This window comes from Lonchura striata, chromosome 26 (genome assembly GCF_050655825.1).
Source record: "Lonchura striata isolate lonStrDom1 chromosome 26, ASM5065582v1, whole genome shotgun sequence".
NCBI classification, from domain to species: domain Eukaryota; kingdom Metazoa; phylum Chordata; class Aves; order Passeriformes; family Estrildidae; genus Lonchura; species Lonchura striata.
Window position 1 is genome coordinate 2,094,379 of NC_140728.1, and position 12,096 is coordinate 2,106,474.

The 12,096-nt window shown below is 48.5% G+C and overlaps 1 protein-coding gene across 1 annotated transcript; it reads left to right on the forward strand.

Moving 5' to 3' along the window:
- Nucleotides 1-38: 38 nt before the first annotated feature.
- On the forward strand, nucleotides 39-11,948 carry PHTF1 (putative homeodomain transcription factor 1). The gene is made up of 18 exons (XM_021536026.3): nucleotides 39-193; nucleotides 262-318; nucleotides 397-466; nucleotides 1,677-1,835; nucleotides 2,209-2,368; nucleotides 2,675-2,797; nucleotides 3,601-3,760; nucleotides 4,827-4,997; nucleotides 5,079-5,156; nucleotides 6,386-6,598; nucleotides 6,915-7,043; nucleotides 7,470-7,742; nucleotides 8,239-8,370; nucleotides 8,492-8,578; nucleotides 8,982-9,137; nucleotides 9,528-9,623; nucleotides 10,196-10,321; nucleotides 10,671-11,948. The coding sequence occupies exons 1-18, from the start codon at nucleotides 155-157 to the stop codon at nucleotides 10,689-10,691; spliced, it is 2,250 nt and encodes a 749-aa protein (XP_021391701.1). The 5' UTR covers nucleotides 39-154; the 3' UTR covers nucleotides 10,692-11,948.
- Nucleotides 11,949-12,096: the final 148 nt, after the last annotated feature.

Consider the following 12,096-nt stretch of genomic DNA (forward strand, 5'->3'; position numbering starts at 1 on the left):
GCTGGCGCTGCCTGGGTGGGGGGGCGGCAGGCGGAGCCAGTCGAGCGCCGGGCGGTTTCCAGGGTAACGGGAGCGGGGTCGGGACCGGGCCGGGGTCGGTGCCGGGCCGGGGTCGGTGCCGGTACCGGGGTCGGTGCCGGTCCCGCCGCTCCCCATGGCCTGCCGCGATGCCATTTCATGGTACCAGAAGAAGGTGAGTGCGGCGCGGGGCGGGCGGGCGGGCGCGGGCCCGGCCGTGCCCTCAGCCTCCTCTCCCCACAGATCGGGGCCTACGACCAGCAGATATGGGAGAAGGCGGTGGAGCAGACCCAGATGAAGGTACCGGCGGCGGGGGGGAGAGGGAGGGTGTGCCCCGCTCCCCTCGCCGCTAACTCGGCCGTGTGTTCCTCCCCGCAGGGCTTCAAGAATAAGCCGAAGAAAAAGGGGCACATCCAGCCCGACCTGATCGACGTGGATCTGATCAGCGGTGAGCGCTGCTGGCTCTGTTCCTTCCTCCCTGGGACGGGGATGGCACCAGGGAGCGGCCGGAGCTGGCTCACAGGAGGGTTTGTGTGAAAAACGCCAATCACTTGGTTTTTACAATTTTTAAAAGCTTAATAATAATAAAATAATTGTAAAAATAATAATACAATTAGAGTGATAAGTTTTAGAGTTAGGACAATTACAAGACAGTAAAAAGCAAAGAATTGCGGATGTCTGGATGCTCTCGGTCACTAAGTCACAAAAAGCATCTCTTGTGAACAAAGGAATTACCTTAAAAGCAACAGCCTGTTGCATATTCATCTATCTCATACATGAGGCACAAATTCCTTGCAAATTAAGAACTTTTCTGGTTTTTGTCAAATTCTCCTTAATCCTGGTGGTTCCAAAAAGATGGAGAGAAGGTGGAAGAATGTTTGTCTTTTCTGATAAGGAGGCCGTAACTTTTCATGGGCCCCCTTCCCTGACATCTCTGTGTGAAGAGTTTCTTGATTATCTCATCTTTCTGCTTGAGCTTGTAACAAATTCTATATCATAGACTTTCTATTTTAACGTTATGTTGTAATCCAAACTACACTTATCACACTATTTAAGAGAATTAATACAGCATAACTTTATAACATCACACCATATAATATTCATTGTAACATTTGTGAAAAGCCAATCATTAGATATATGTTTTTCACAGTTTTATTGGGTATCAGGAAGGTTCCTTCCCCAGAGATGGGCACAGCTGCCAGGGCTCCAGGAGAACACTCCCAGGGATGCCCAGGGTGGCATTGTTGGGGTGTCTGCAGGGACTTGGCGATCCCTTCCAGCTCAGGATATTCCATGGTTCTGTAGGTACATCCCAGCTCTGTGCAGGGTGGGGGAAGCAGAACCTGCCCTGCTGCCATGGGAGCCCCCTGAAAACCTGAGAGCAGGGCAGGAGGATTTGGGGTGGCCCTGCAGGAGTGCTCGGGGGGAGCAGGGTTGGGTGGGCAGGGAAGGGCAGAGCCAGAGCTCTGAGGGAAGACAAGGAGCTGCTGTAGCTGTGTCTGCTAGAACTGTGCAGCTCTGAATGGTGCCTGAAACTGGGCTGCTGTCACCCCCTGCTCAGCCCTGTGGCAGGGCTGGGGCTGCCCAGAGGGGAATTCCAGCAAGGGAGTTCTTGTGATTCACAGTTAATGGTGGCTTGTTTCTCCTTTAATTCCAAGGCTCTACCTTTGCCAAAGCCAAGCCTGAAATTCCCTGGACATCTCTGACGAGGAAGGGAATTGTGAGAGTGGTGTTTTTCCCCTTGTTCAGCCAGTGGTGGATACAGGTCACCTCCCAGCGAATTTTTACATGGCTCTTGGTGCTCTACATTATGCAAGGTGAGGGAACAGGCTGTGCCATAAACCTTGTCCTGCAAAGAATGTGACATCAAAGATGGGGAGATGAGTTAGGGGTGGCCCTGGCAGTGCTGGGGGAGTGGTTGGACTCGATGGGCTCAGAGGGCTTAGCCAAGCTTAGTGAGGCTGTGATTTTGTAGTCCGTAATCTAAAGCATGAGGATCTTGTCTGGAATCTACTTAATGTGCGTTTCATGGTGTGTAGCACTAGTAATTGCAGAAATTAAGTAACAGTACAACAACAACAATACAATACAACAATAACAATTGCAGAAATTAAATAACAGTACAACAAAGCAGAATAAAAAGAAATAGTTGAAACAGACTCTTTAATTTTTGCCTTTCCCCATTTCCAGTTGTAGCAGTGGTGCTGTACTTCATGGTGCCTGTTGTGAGTGCCAGTGAAGTGATGGGACCCCTGTGCCTTATGCTGCTGCTGGGGACAGTTCACTGCCAGATCGTGTCCACGCAGGTGAACAGAGCTGCAGGGAGCAACGGGCTCGGCCGGCGCCGCAGGTGAGCACCAGCAGGGCCCTCACTGAGCTCCCAGCTGGGCATGCTGGGGCTGCACCCAGCTTTCCTCCTTCAGGTGGCTGCAGCAAACCTGATTCCCTCCTGATTTTGTCCCTTGTGCCTTTCCCAGGGATACCCAGATGTGCTGGGGGTATAGGCAGAATTTTTGTATTTGGAAAATACATTCTGTTTGCATGGCTTCAGAAAAAAAGCCATCCAAAAAGCTGTTCCAGTCTCATTCAGATCTTTTAAAGAAGGCCTTAAAGTAGCTTCTTACACCAACTTAATTCTCCTTGTCTTAAAATTCAGGAAGTTACGCAAACCTGTGGGTGTGGATGGGAGCAGTTGGTGTTCTGACAGAACCAGCAAGGAAGAGCAGTCTGGCTCTGCATCTCTGCTGACCAATTTATCCAGCCTGCTTTTCCAGAGGAGGTACGTGGTTCCTGCTGGGTTTGTGCTGCTCATGACACTGGCAGCAATTTGGTACTTGGAGGATGAAGGCACAGCATGTGCTGTCACTGACATCCCCACAGCCTGTCAGTCTTTTCTTGAATTAAAACTTCCATGGTAATGTGGGAAGCTGATTCCTCAGGAATATTTAGTATGTCCTTATTAGATCATATAAAATTAGACTGTATAAAATTAGATCATGTGAAACCAAGTGTTACATGAGCTGTAGAATGTGGTTGAGTTTATTTTTATTAATCAGATAAGTGACCTTGTTTGAGTGAGTGCTCAGATTATATTGCTGTTTTAGCTGATTTCCAAAAGCAGTTGTGGCTTCTGCTTTGGACAGTTTTCTCACTTTGGCACCTTTCTTCTCTAAAAGTAACTCAAGGAAATGGAGGAGAGATTGTATGGAATAATATTTCATTGTTTTCTCCTGTTTTCCCAGGTGAATTTCTTGGTGAGTTTCCAGCTCACAGGTGCTTTCTCTTCACCAGAACTTTTTGTTTTTAGAACTGCTCTCATTTTTTTTTTTTAAATAATGAAAAGTTTCCCCTTGATTTAGAAGTTTTAAGATACTATTAGAGATACAGAAAACATGTTGAGTGAGAGTGAAGCAGATATAAATCTTTTAACAGACTCAGCCCACAAAGCCTGCCAAAGGAAATTATTTATTCCTTAGCTATCTTGTTTGATGCTGCACATATGTGACAAGGGAAGACCAGTTTATTTTACACCAAAGAGTTTTTCCCTGACATAAAAGCATTTAATTGTATTTTCTCTCCTAGGAATAGAACAGTAAAGCTGGTAGCTGAGAAAGGGACTGAGACAGAAAGTGGTGTGAGTGCTGTGGGTGATGGCTTCAAACCCAGACAGGCCAGATCTGAACACAGGCTGCTGCACTCCAAAGAGAAAAGTAAACTTTCTGATGGGGAGAAGAGCCATCAGGTACTGCCAGGGGAGATCCTTTGAAAGCACAGTTTCAGCGTGTTCTTTGTGTGCCCAAAAGTGTGTTGGTATTTAACTGTATGGTTTGATCTAATACAAGATATTCCCTCCTTCTGCTGATCTTTCCCTGCATTAGAGAACCTAGAAACCCCTTTCTGCCTCTCACTAAGCAGCTGAAAAGTTGCTTGTGCTTTCTTTTCATAATCATAGAATAGAATTCCAGAATAGTTTGAGCTGGAAGGAATCTTAAAGCTCATTCCACCCCTGCTGTGGGTAGGGACACCTTCCACTGTCCCAGGGTGCTCCAGCCCTGCCCAGCCTGAGCAAGTATGGTCAGACAGACAGTCTGGAATGTGTGTTTTACCAGAGTGCTCTGATAATTGTTGACACTTCTGATCACAAGGTGTTCAGTTAAGGGAGAGTGCTGATGATGACTAAATTGGCCATTTTCAAAAGCAGTTCCATAAAATATTTTGTCTTGCAAGACTGAGACCTCCCTTGGGGAAAGAGAAAGAGCTAAAGCATGATGACCTCTGTTGAAAGCTTTGAAACATAAAGATTTTGGGAATTACTCTTGAGTTTCCTCTGGGCCTGTAGTGTGCTAACTCCACATGAAGAACTTGGAATAGATCCTGTGTGGAATTCTGTTGTACTGTGCCATCCCACCTCCTCTCTGTGAAGGAGTTTGGAGGGAGGCAGAGCTCAGTGTAGGGGCACAGCCCAGGATTTTGGGTTTGTTACCCCTCAGCTCGCAGATACATCTGGGCTTGAGGCTGCTGGTAAGGCACAGACAGCCAAGAGCTGCTGCTGCATCGTCCTCTTGCTGCCCTTTCTCCAACTCCAAATCCACCCACCCAAAATTCTCTCTCATTACCTCTCAGGCAAGACAAGAGCAGGGGGAAAGAGTTAAAATCTGTGAAGTCTTTGATGCCAAGAGAATTCTGTTTCTGTGTGTTCTGTGGGGATCATGTGGCATTGAGGGCAGTGCCAGGGGGGCAGCTCTGCCTCTGAGCCTCTGATGGGACTCAGGCTGGTCCTTGGTGGGGCCTTGGCTTTGCATTTGTAGGAGGATGGCACCAACAGGGACGGTGCTTCTGACGAGCTGTCGAGCGAGGAGGATGCCGAGGCCGTGGCGCAGAGGATCCTGCTACGCCCCAGCATGGAAGGGGCTTCCAGTGACAACAGCTACGAGGAGAAGAAGAGGCCTCTGGTTTCTCTCAACCAGGCTGTCTCACAGGTACCCAGGTGGGATTAGTGCTGTTTTCCACACCCTGATTTGCTGTGGATAATGAGGTGGTTTTTCCTTTGGTCCTGGCAGGTCAAGCAAGCCCTGAAAGGTGCCAGAGACTCTGACAGTGTTGTGGAGTCTGAACTGGAATCCACATTATACAGGCAGGTATGGTCATAAAGTCAGGAGAGGGAGCTTTCCCAGGCCTGGCAGGGCTCACAGAATCAGAGGATGGGGTGGCCTGGAAGGGACCTTAAAGCTCATCTCGTTCCACCCCCCTCCATCAGAACAGACACTTATGAAATGATTGTGCTTCAGAATTCTCAGGTGCGAGGTGTGACCTCTTCCCTCCCTGCTGCTTGGCAGCTTTATAAACCTTCACAGTGTTCACAGTCCTGATTGTGCTGCTTTGTTAAGCAAACCACAAACAAACAAACAAATAACTAACTAACTCTGTTGGCAGCAAAGGGCAGTTGAAGCTGCTTCTAATTGCTGCTGCAATTGCTCTTGTGGTTGGGAGGCAGGGCTGTGCTTGCAGCTTTTAAGCTAATCAATTTTGATTTTAAAATCACAGACTATCCTGAGTTGGAAGGGACCCACAAGGAACAAGTCCAACTCCTGTAATGAAGGAATTAATCTATTCTGTGAGACATTCTCAGTCACTTCATTATTTTGGTTTTTTGTCCCTGCCATTCACCCTACCTGAAAATAAAATATAAATATGTGAATATCAAGTTATAAATATGGAGATATATAAATTAATACAAAATAGAAATGAAATATTAAAACAGATTCTGCAAAAGGCATAAAAAAGGACATTTTTATATTAAACTGAATATAGCAGTTTTTATTTTGTAGGTTGGGAATGGGGATGGGGAATTAATGGGCTCTGTGCGAGTTCTGGTATCGAAATGCTCTTTCCCCAAACATTGTCTTAAACCATTTCCGCTGTGTGGGTGCAACTGGGAGCACTCAAAGCTTGGGGAAACTGGGGGAGAAGAGGAGGAGGACGATGAGGAGAGGAGGATGTTGAGGAGGAGGAGGATGATGAAGAGAAGGATGATGAGGAGAGGAGAATGATGAGGAGGAGGATGATGAGGAGGAGGAGGAGAAGGAGGATGATGATGAGGACGGTGAAGAGGAGGAGGAGGACGATAAGGAGGAGGAGGATGATGATGATGAGGAGGAGGAGGATGATGATGATGAGGACGGTGAAGAGGAGGAGGAGGACGATAAGGAGGAGGAGAATGATGATGATGAGGAGGAGGAGGATGATGATGATGAGGACGGTGAGGAGGACAATAAGGAGGAGGATGATGATGATGATGAGGAAGAGAAGGATGATGATGATGAGGACGGTGGTGAGGAGGTGCCGGTTGTGGCCTCTCCTGCTGCAGGAGCCCAGGCCGTGCCTGAGCGCGGGGCCGCGCAGCTGCGGCGGGAGCCGGCGGGACTCGGAGAGCACCCGGCAGGACTCGGAGACCGAGGACATGCTGTGGGACGATCTCCTGCACGGCCCCGAGTGCCGCTCCTCGGGCACCAGCGACAGCGAGGAGCGCTCCCCCTGCGGCGACTCCCGCCGCGACCTGAAGGAAGACGTCTTCCAGCAGGTTGGTGATTTCCATCCAGGATCTTCTCCCCCTTCCCCTTGTCTCCCAAATGAGTGGCACATGAGGATGCTGTTGGTGTAAGGTGGGCAGCCTGGATGAAGCCAGAGTCACCCTGGAAGGCTAGAGTGCTCGAAATTATATCAGTGATTAATGATTAAGTCTATCCCTCCCCTCTGCATGGCTGCTTATCCCAAAACAAAGAATTTCACCCAAATTGGAATTTCCCCCTCAATCCAAATGCATTCTAGGCAAAGGCATTTCTTACAGCAAGACAGAAAGAGCTGACCCAGCGTTTGCACTCCTCTCTCTTTTCTAGAACCATCTGTTTTGGCTGCAAAACACCAGCCCAGCGTCTGCCAAAGTGAGTGCTCTGATCTGGGAAGGGAATGACTGCAAGAAGGTGGACATGTCTGTGCTGGAAATCAGTGGGATTATCATGAGCAGGGTAAGGAGGCTGTGCGGCATTGCAACCTCTCCCTCACACTTCAGAGAACATCCACCAAAACCCCTGGAAACAGCTACACATGCAAATATTAGGGGCAGTATGACACTGGTCCCTCCCCAGCTGCAAAGATGATTGTCCCACATATTCTTACTGGAAAATTGCCTAACCACCAAATTTCTGAGGTCTCTTGAAGACTGACAAGTGCTACTTATCACTGATTGTCTCTGCAGGGTGCTGAAAGTGGGGGGTTGATTATTTGGTTGATTAGTTTTGGGTTTGGACTGAAATGTGTGGAATTATTTCAGGCTCTGTCCTGTGAAGGGAAGGGGAACCCACTGCTTGTCTGAGTTGATGCCACCACAACAACAGGCATTCTCTCTGATGCAAACCCCAGGTAATCATCCCATTTTTATTCCTGCTTGCCAGGTTAATGCCCACCAGCAGGGAGTGGGATATCAAATGCTGGGAAACATCATCACCATCGGATTGGCCTTCCTGCCATTCCTCTACAGACTGTTCCGCACGGATAACCTGGAGCAGCTCTGCTCCATTTCTCTGATGGAGCTTCTGCACATCTTCTGTGGAGCCCCTATCAGCGCCCCTGTGCTCATCTTATCTGCCATCAACTTTCTGGAAAGGCTGTGCTTAACCTGGATGTTTTTCTTCATGATGTGTGTTGCTGAGAGAACCTACAAACAGGTGGGTTTAAAGGTCCTGGTGCCTTTCAGGAACCTGGAAAGCAGAAATAAAAATGGCATGAATACCTTAAAGCTCATCTCATCCCAGCCCTTGCCAAGGTCAGGGAGGGGAGCCTGGGAAGGCTCTTATTGATCAGTCACAAATTATACCTATCAATAGCATTCCTGACTCCCCTGTCACCCCTTACCTGTCCCCAAAGTCTTACTCTGTCCCTTCTGTGTTGCCCAGAGAGGCTGTGGCTGCCCCGTCCCTGGAAGTCTTCAAGGCTAGGTTGGGCAGGGCTTGGAGCAGCCTGGGAGAGGGAAGATGTCTCTGCCCGTGACAAGGGCTGGAAAAGATGAGCTTTGAGGTCCCTCCCAATACAAACCAATCTGGAATTCTATGACAACAACTGCTGAGCACCCAGGTCTCATGCTGAGCTTACCCAGTGACCCTAAGAATCCCAAACAATCTGGTCTGTTTTACACTAATTTATGGTTCTGGTTTTAACTTGCAGAGGTTTTTGTTTGCCAAGCTCTTCAGTCACATTACATCTGCTAGGAAAGCCAGGAAATATGAAATCCCTCACTTCAGGCTCAAGAAAGTGGAGAACATCAAGATCTGGTTATCCCTTCGGTCCTACCTGAAGGTGAGTTCTGATCTGGGGTTTGGTTATTGCAGAGGGAGTGCCAGTGCCAGTGCCAGCTGTTTGTGGTGGGTTTTGCCTGCACACTACACTCAGCCCTGACCCTGTGTCCTTGTTCCTGCAGAGACGAGGCCCCCAGAGGTCTGTGGATGTTGTGGTGTCCTCAGTCTTTTTACTGGCTCTTTCAATTGCTTTTATCTGCTGTGCCCAGGTGAGATTTTCACCTTTGTGGTTTATAAAGGAGGGAAAACCCTCCCAAGTGCTGGAGGTTTTTCTTTCACCAGCCTACAAAAGGCTTGGCTGAGACTGTCAGTGGGACAAGGGAATTGTCTTCATTGCCTGTTAGTTGGATAGAAGGAGGGAAGAGGAGGAATAAGGCTCTTTTTCTGAGCAGAAGGAAAAAATATCCAATTCCAAGCTAAAGGCAGGTTAGAAATGAGACCTTTCCCTGTAAGCCCATCTCAGGAGTGATTTACACTTCCTGGGAAGAGCTGTCAGTGGCTGTGGAGCACCCAGGACTGGGCAGAGGAGGAGCAAGAGCAGTGCTTGTGCACTTGTCCCAAGAACAGGCATTTTGTCAATGACATTTGGTGCTTTGTTTTCTCCCCATACAGGTTCTTAAGGGTCACAAAACCTTTCTGAGTGCAGCTTACAACTGGGAGTTCCTGATGTGGGAAGCAGCACTGCTCCTCTTTCTGCTACGTCTGGCATCTCTGGGCTCTGAGACCAACAAAAAATACAGCAACATTTCCATCCTGCTCACTGAGCAGGTAGCTCCCTTCAGCTTGTTCTCCCCTGGGCTTTGTGGTTTGTTTGGGTATAATTATTGTATTTCAAACCAGCTTAAGTACTGGAATCAAACTTTAAAATGTATGGATCAACCCCTGTGTTGGCCAGAAGGCATCAAAGCACTGGTCAGCATGGGGGGGATGAGCTAGTCCTGTTGGGCCAGACTCAAACTTCAAAGTTCTAGATTATTTTTGTCTCTGGGTTCATGTGTGTTAGCCAAAACAATTGGAAAAAAATTATGTTATCAGTGCTAAATTCACTACTTCAGGAGTGACAGCAGGCTGCAAAAATGGCTCCAATTTCCCTTAGATAGGACTCAGCTGGGGGCTAGTGCTGGAATATCAACCCCTGGCCTGTGGTGTTTGTCACAGATAAACTTGTACCTGAAGATGGAGAAGAAGCCAAACAAGAAGGAGCAGCTCTCTCTGGTGAACAATGTGCTGAAACTGTCCACTAAGCTGCTGAAGGTGAGATGCTGTGCCTGAATGGTTGAATTTGATGGCAGCAGGGAATTATGGCAATGTCATGTGGCCTTCCCTTGGCTCCTGGAGTTAGTGCTCACAGAGGGATTTTTCAGTGCTGCTGCAGCTGGGACGAGAAAGGGAGCAGCACAAGGCCAGTGTGGGTAATTAGTGCTGAGAACTCGATGAGCAGTGGTTTAACTAAGTGAGAGGAGAGGCTGGGTGAGCACAGCTTCTCCTGACTGCTCAGTCTCATTTTTCTTCATCAGCTCTAATGCTGGAGCTCACTGCTAGCAGCAGGGAGAGGATTGGGAAGCAGTGAGCAGAGTCTGAGAGTCCATGGATTGGGCTGGGTGATTCTGCAGCCTGGAGTGTCAGGCTCTGGGGCAGTTGGGGTGCTGCAGAGATTTTGGATTCAGCAGGAGATGTCTCTGGAGCACTGACAATTCCTGTACTTGTATCTAAGAAAGGACACAGAGGCAGCCCAGTCTGTTGGAGTGCCAGTGCTCAGGTAAAAGTCAGAGGATTAATTCTTTGGTGTTTGGGAGTGCTAATGGACCCTTGTCCTGTCACTGCAGGAGCTGGATAGTCCATTCAGGCTGTATGGACTGACCATGAACCCACTGATCTACAACATCACACGGGTTGTCATCCTCTCTGCTGTCTCAGGAGTGATCAGTGACCTGCTGGGGTTCAATATCAGAGTAAGTGTCCCTGTGCCAGCCAGTAGAACATCTCTGGGGTCACTTCTGGGGCCACAGCCCTGAGAGAAGCCTGGGTTTGCACTGGGAACCCAAACACCAGAACCTGCTGGGTGTGTCCCCACCTCCCTGAGCCAGTTCTGGGGGGAAGGACAGGGCTCACTTCAGTTTCAGTTCCCTTCAGGTGAAGCTGTGAGAATCCAGGGTTCCTCCCTTTATCCCAGTCCTCCTGTGGCTCGTCCTGAAACTGGAACTCACTGAGCAGAGCAAGATGGGCAGGAGACACAGAATGTTGCTTGGAGATGAAGACCATTCCTGTTAGACCCAAACTCCCTTTCTTATCTCTTTGCAGTTATGGAAAATTAAACCATGAGCTGGCAGAACATCAGCCCTGGGCATCTCCACCAGACACCAGAGAAGAGAACCAGCAGTGTGGGCAGAAAGAAGAAAACTGACAGAAATCTGTAATTCCAATTTTTAAACAGATTCTCAGTGTATGCATCAGAAGTTTTCTTTCTGCTTTACTGCTCTACAACATCCAGAGTGAACTGGTCTCATCAGTGATGTCATTCCATGGCATGCACAGAAAAACTGGATTAATGGGGCCAAATCCTGGCAGCTGGCACTGAACCAGCAGGAACTGCTGTGGGACACCAAACACTAAAGCCATACCAGAGCTGCAGCTGGGGGGACACCAGTGGCTGTGGCTGGGGCCAGGTTTCTGTAAAATCTGGTCCCTGGGCATGTGGCAAGGAGGGACTGAGCCCTCCTGGCCCAGTCAGCCTTCCTGGGGCTGCACTGGAATATTCCAGGTTGAGAATCCTTTGCTGCACTGAGCTGGCTGTGCTGAAGAGCTTTTCTTTCCCTAAAGCTCTGTGTGCTCAAGGCTCTGCCTCCATCCTGAAGCAGCCCAGGATGCACCAGGTGAATTCCCCTGAATTCCCCTTCCCTGCTGCCAATCCCAAATCCTGCTGGTGGCTTGTGCTGCAAAGAAATGATCAGTGTTTTTGGAGGAGAGCGGTTACAGGAGAAAAAACTCCCAACACACAACAGGCAAGGTTCACGAGCTGGAGGATGTTTTGCCACATCTGTTCCCTGGAATGCTCAGCTCCATCCTGTCCTGGCTGGGACAGCAGCTCTGCTCCGTGCTCAGCTGTTGCAGCCCAGCACTGCAATAGAGCCTCACCCTGAACACCTGGGGAGGAAATCTGGGGGAAAAACCAGTTTTGGCAAAGACTTCCTCAGGTTCACGCTTAGAAAGGTCGTGGAGAACAAGAGAACATTTGAAGGCTTCTGCAACATTTCACTGGCTCCAATAGCTCCTATTTATTAGTAGTGAAAAGAGCAAAAACGGAGGAAATTCTCATTCCTTCACGGGAGGGTGAAATGGCAGAAGAATTTTTGGTAGTAAATTGTTTACAGCTATTTTCTGTACAAGGAAAAATTGTGAGATGTAAAAGGAGGTGACATTTTTATATAGCAAAATGTGCAAATAAACCTGCAGGACAAGCACTTCATCGTTACCAACGGTTTCTACAGCAATTGATGATTTTTATACCATCTTTTTGAACATCTGTTACTGGAATGGGGGGGTCAATATCCAATAATAAATTACATTTATTTTCCAGAACGGCAACATGTTTGTGGGTAAAATCTGGCTCACACCCCTGAAAGCCAACCAAGACCGTGGTTTAGACAGTGCAGAACCAACAGGCCGTGAACTGGAGTTGGGTTTTAAGATCTGTGTAAAAATAATGAGTGATTTGCAGGTGTCTGCA

Bases quoted from the DNA above. Each gene is read 5' to 3' on its own strand.
- PHTF1 (XM_021536026.3), top strand. From the start codon at position 155: ATGGCCTGCCGCGATGCCATTTCATGGTACCAGAAGAAG. The intron at 7,743-8,238 runs GTGGGTTTAAAG...TTTAACTTGCAG, and splicing joins CTGAGAGAACCTACAAACAG to AGGTTTTTGTTTGCCAAGCT. The intron at 8,579-8,981 runs GTGAGATTTTCA...CTCCCCATACAG, and splicing joins CTTTTATCTGCTGTGCCCAG to GTTCTTAAGGGTCACAAAAC.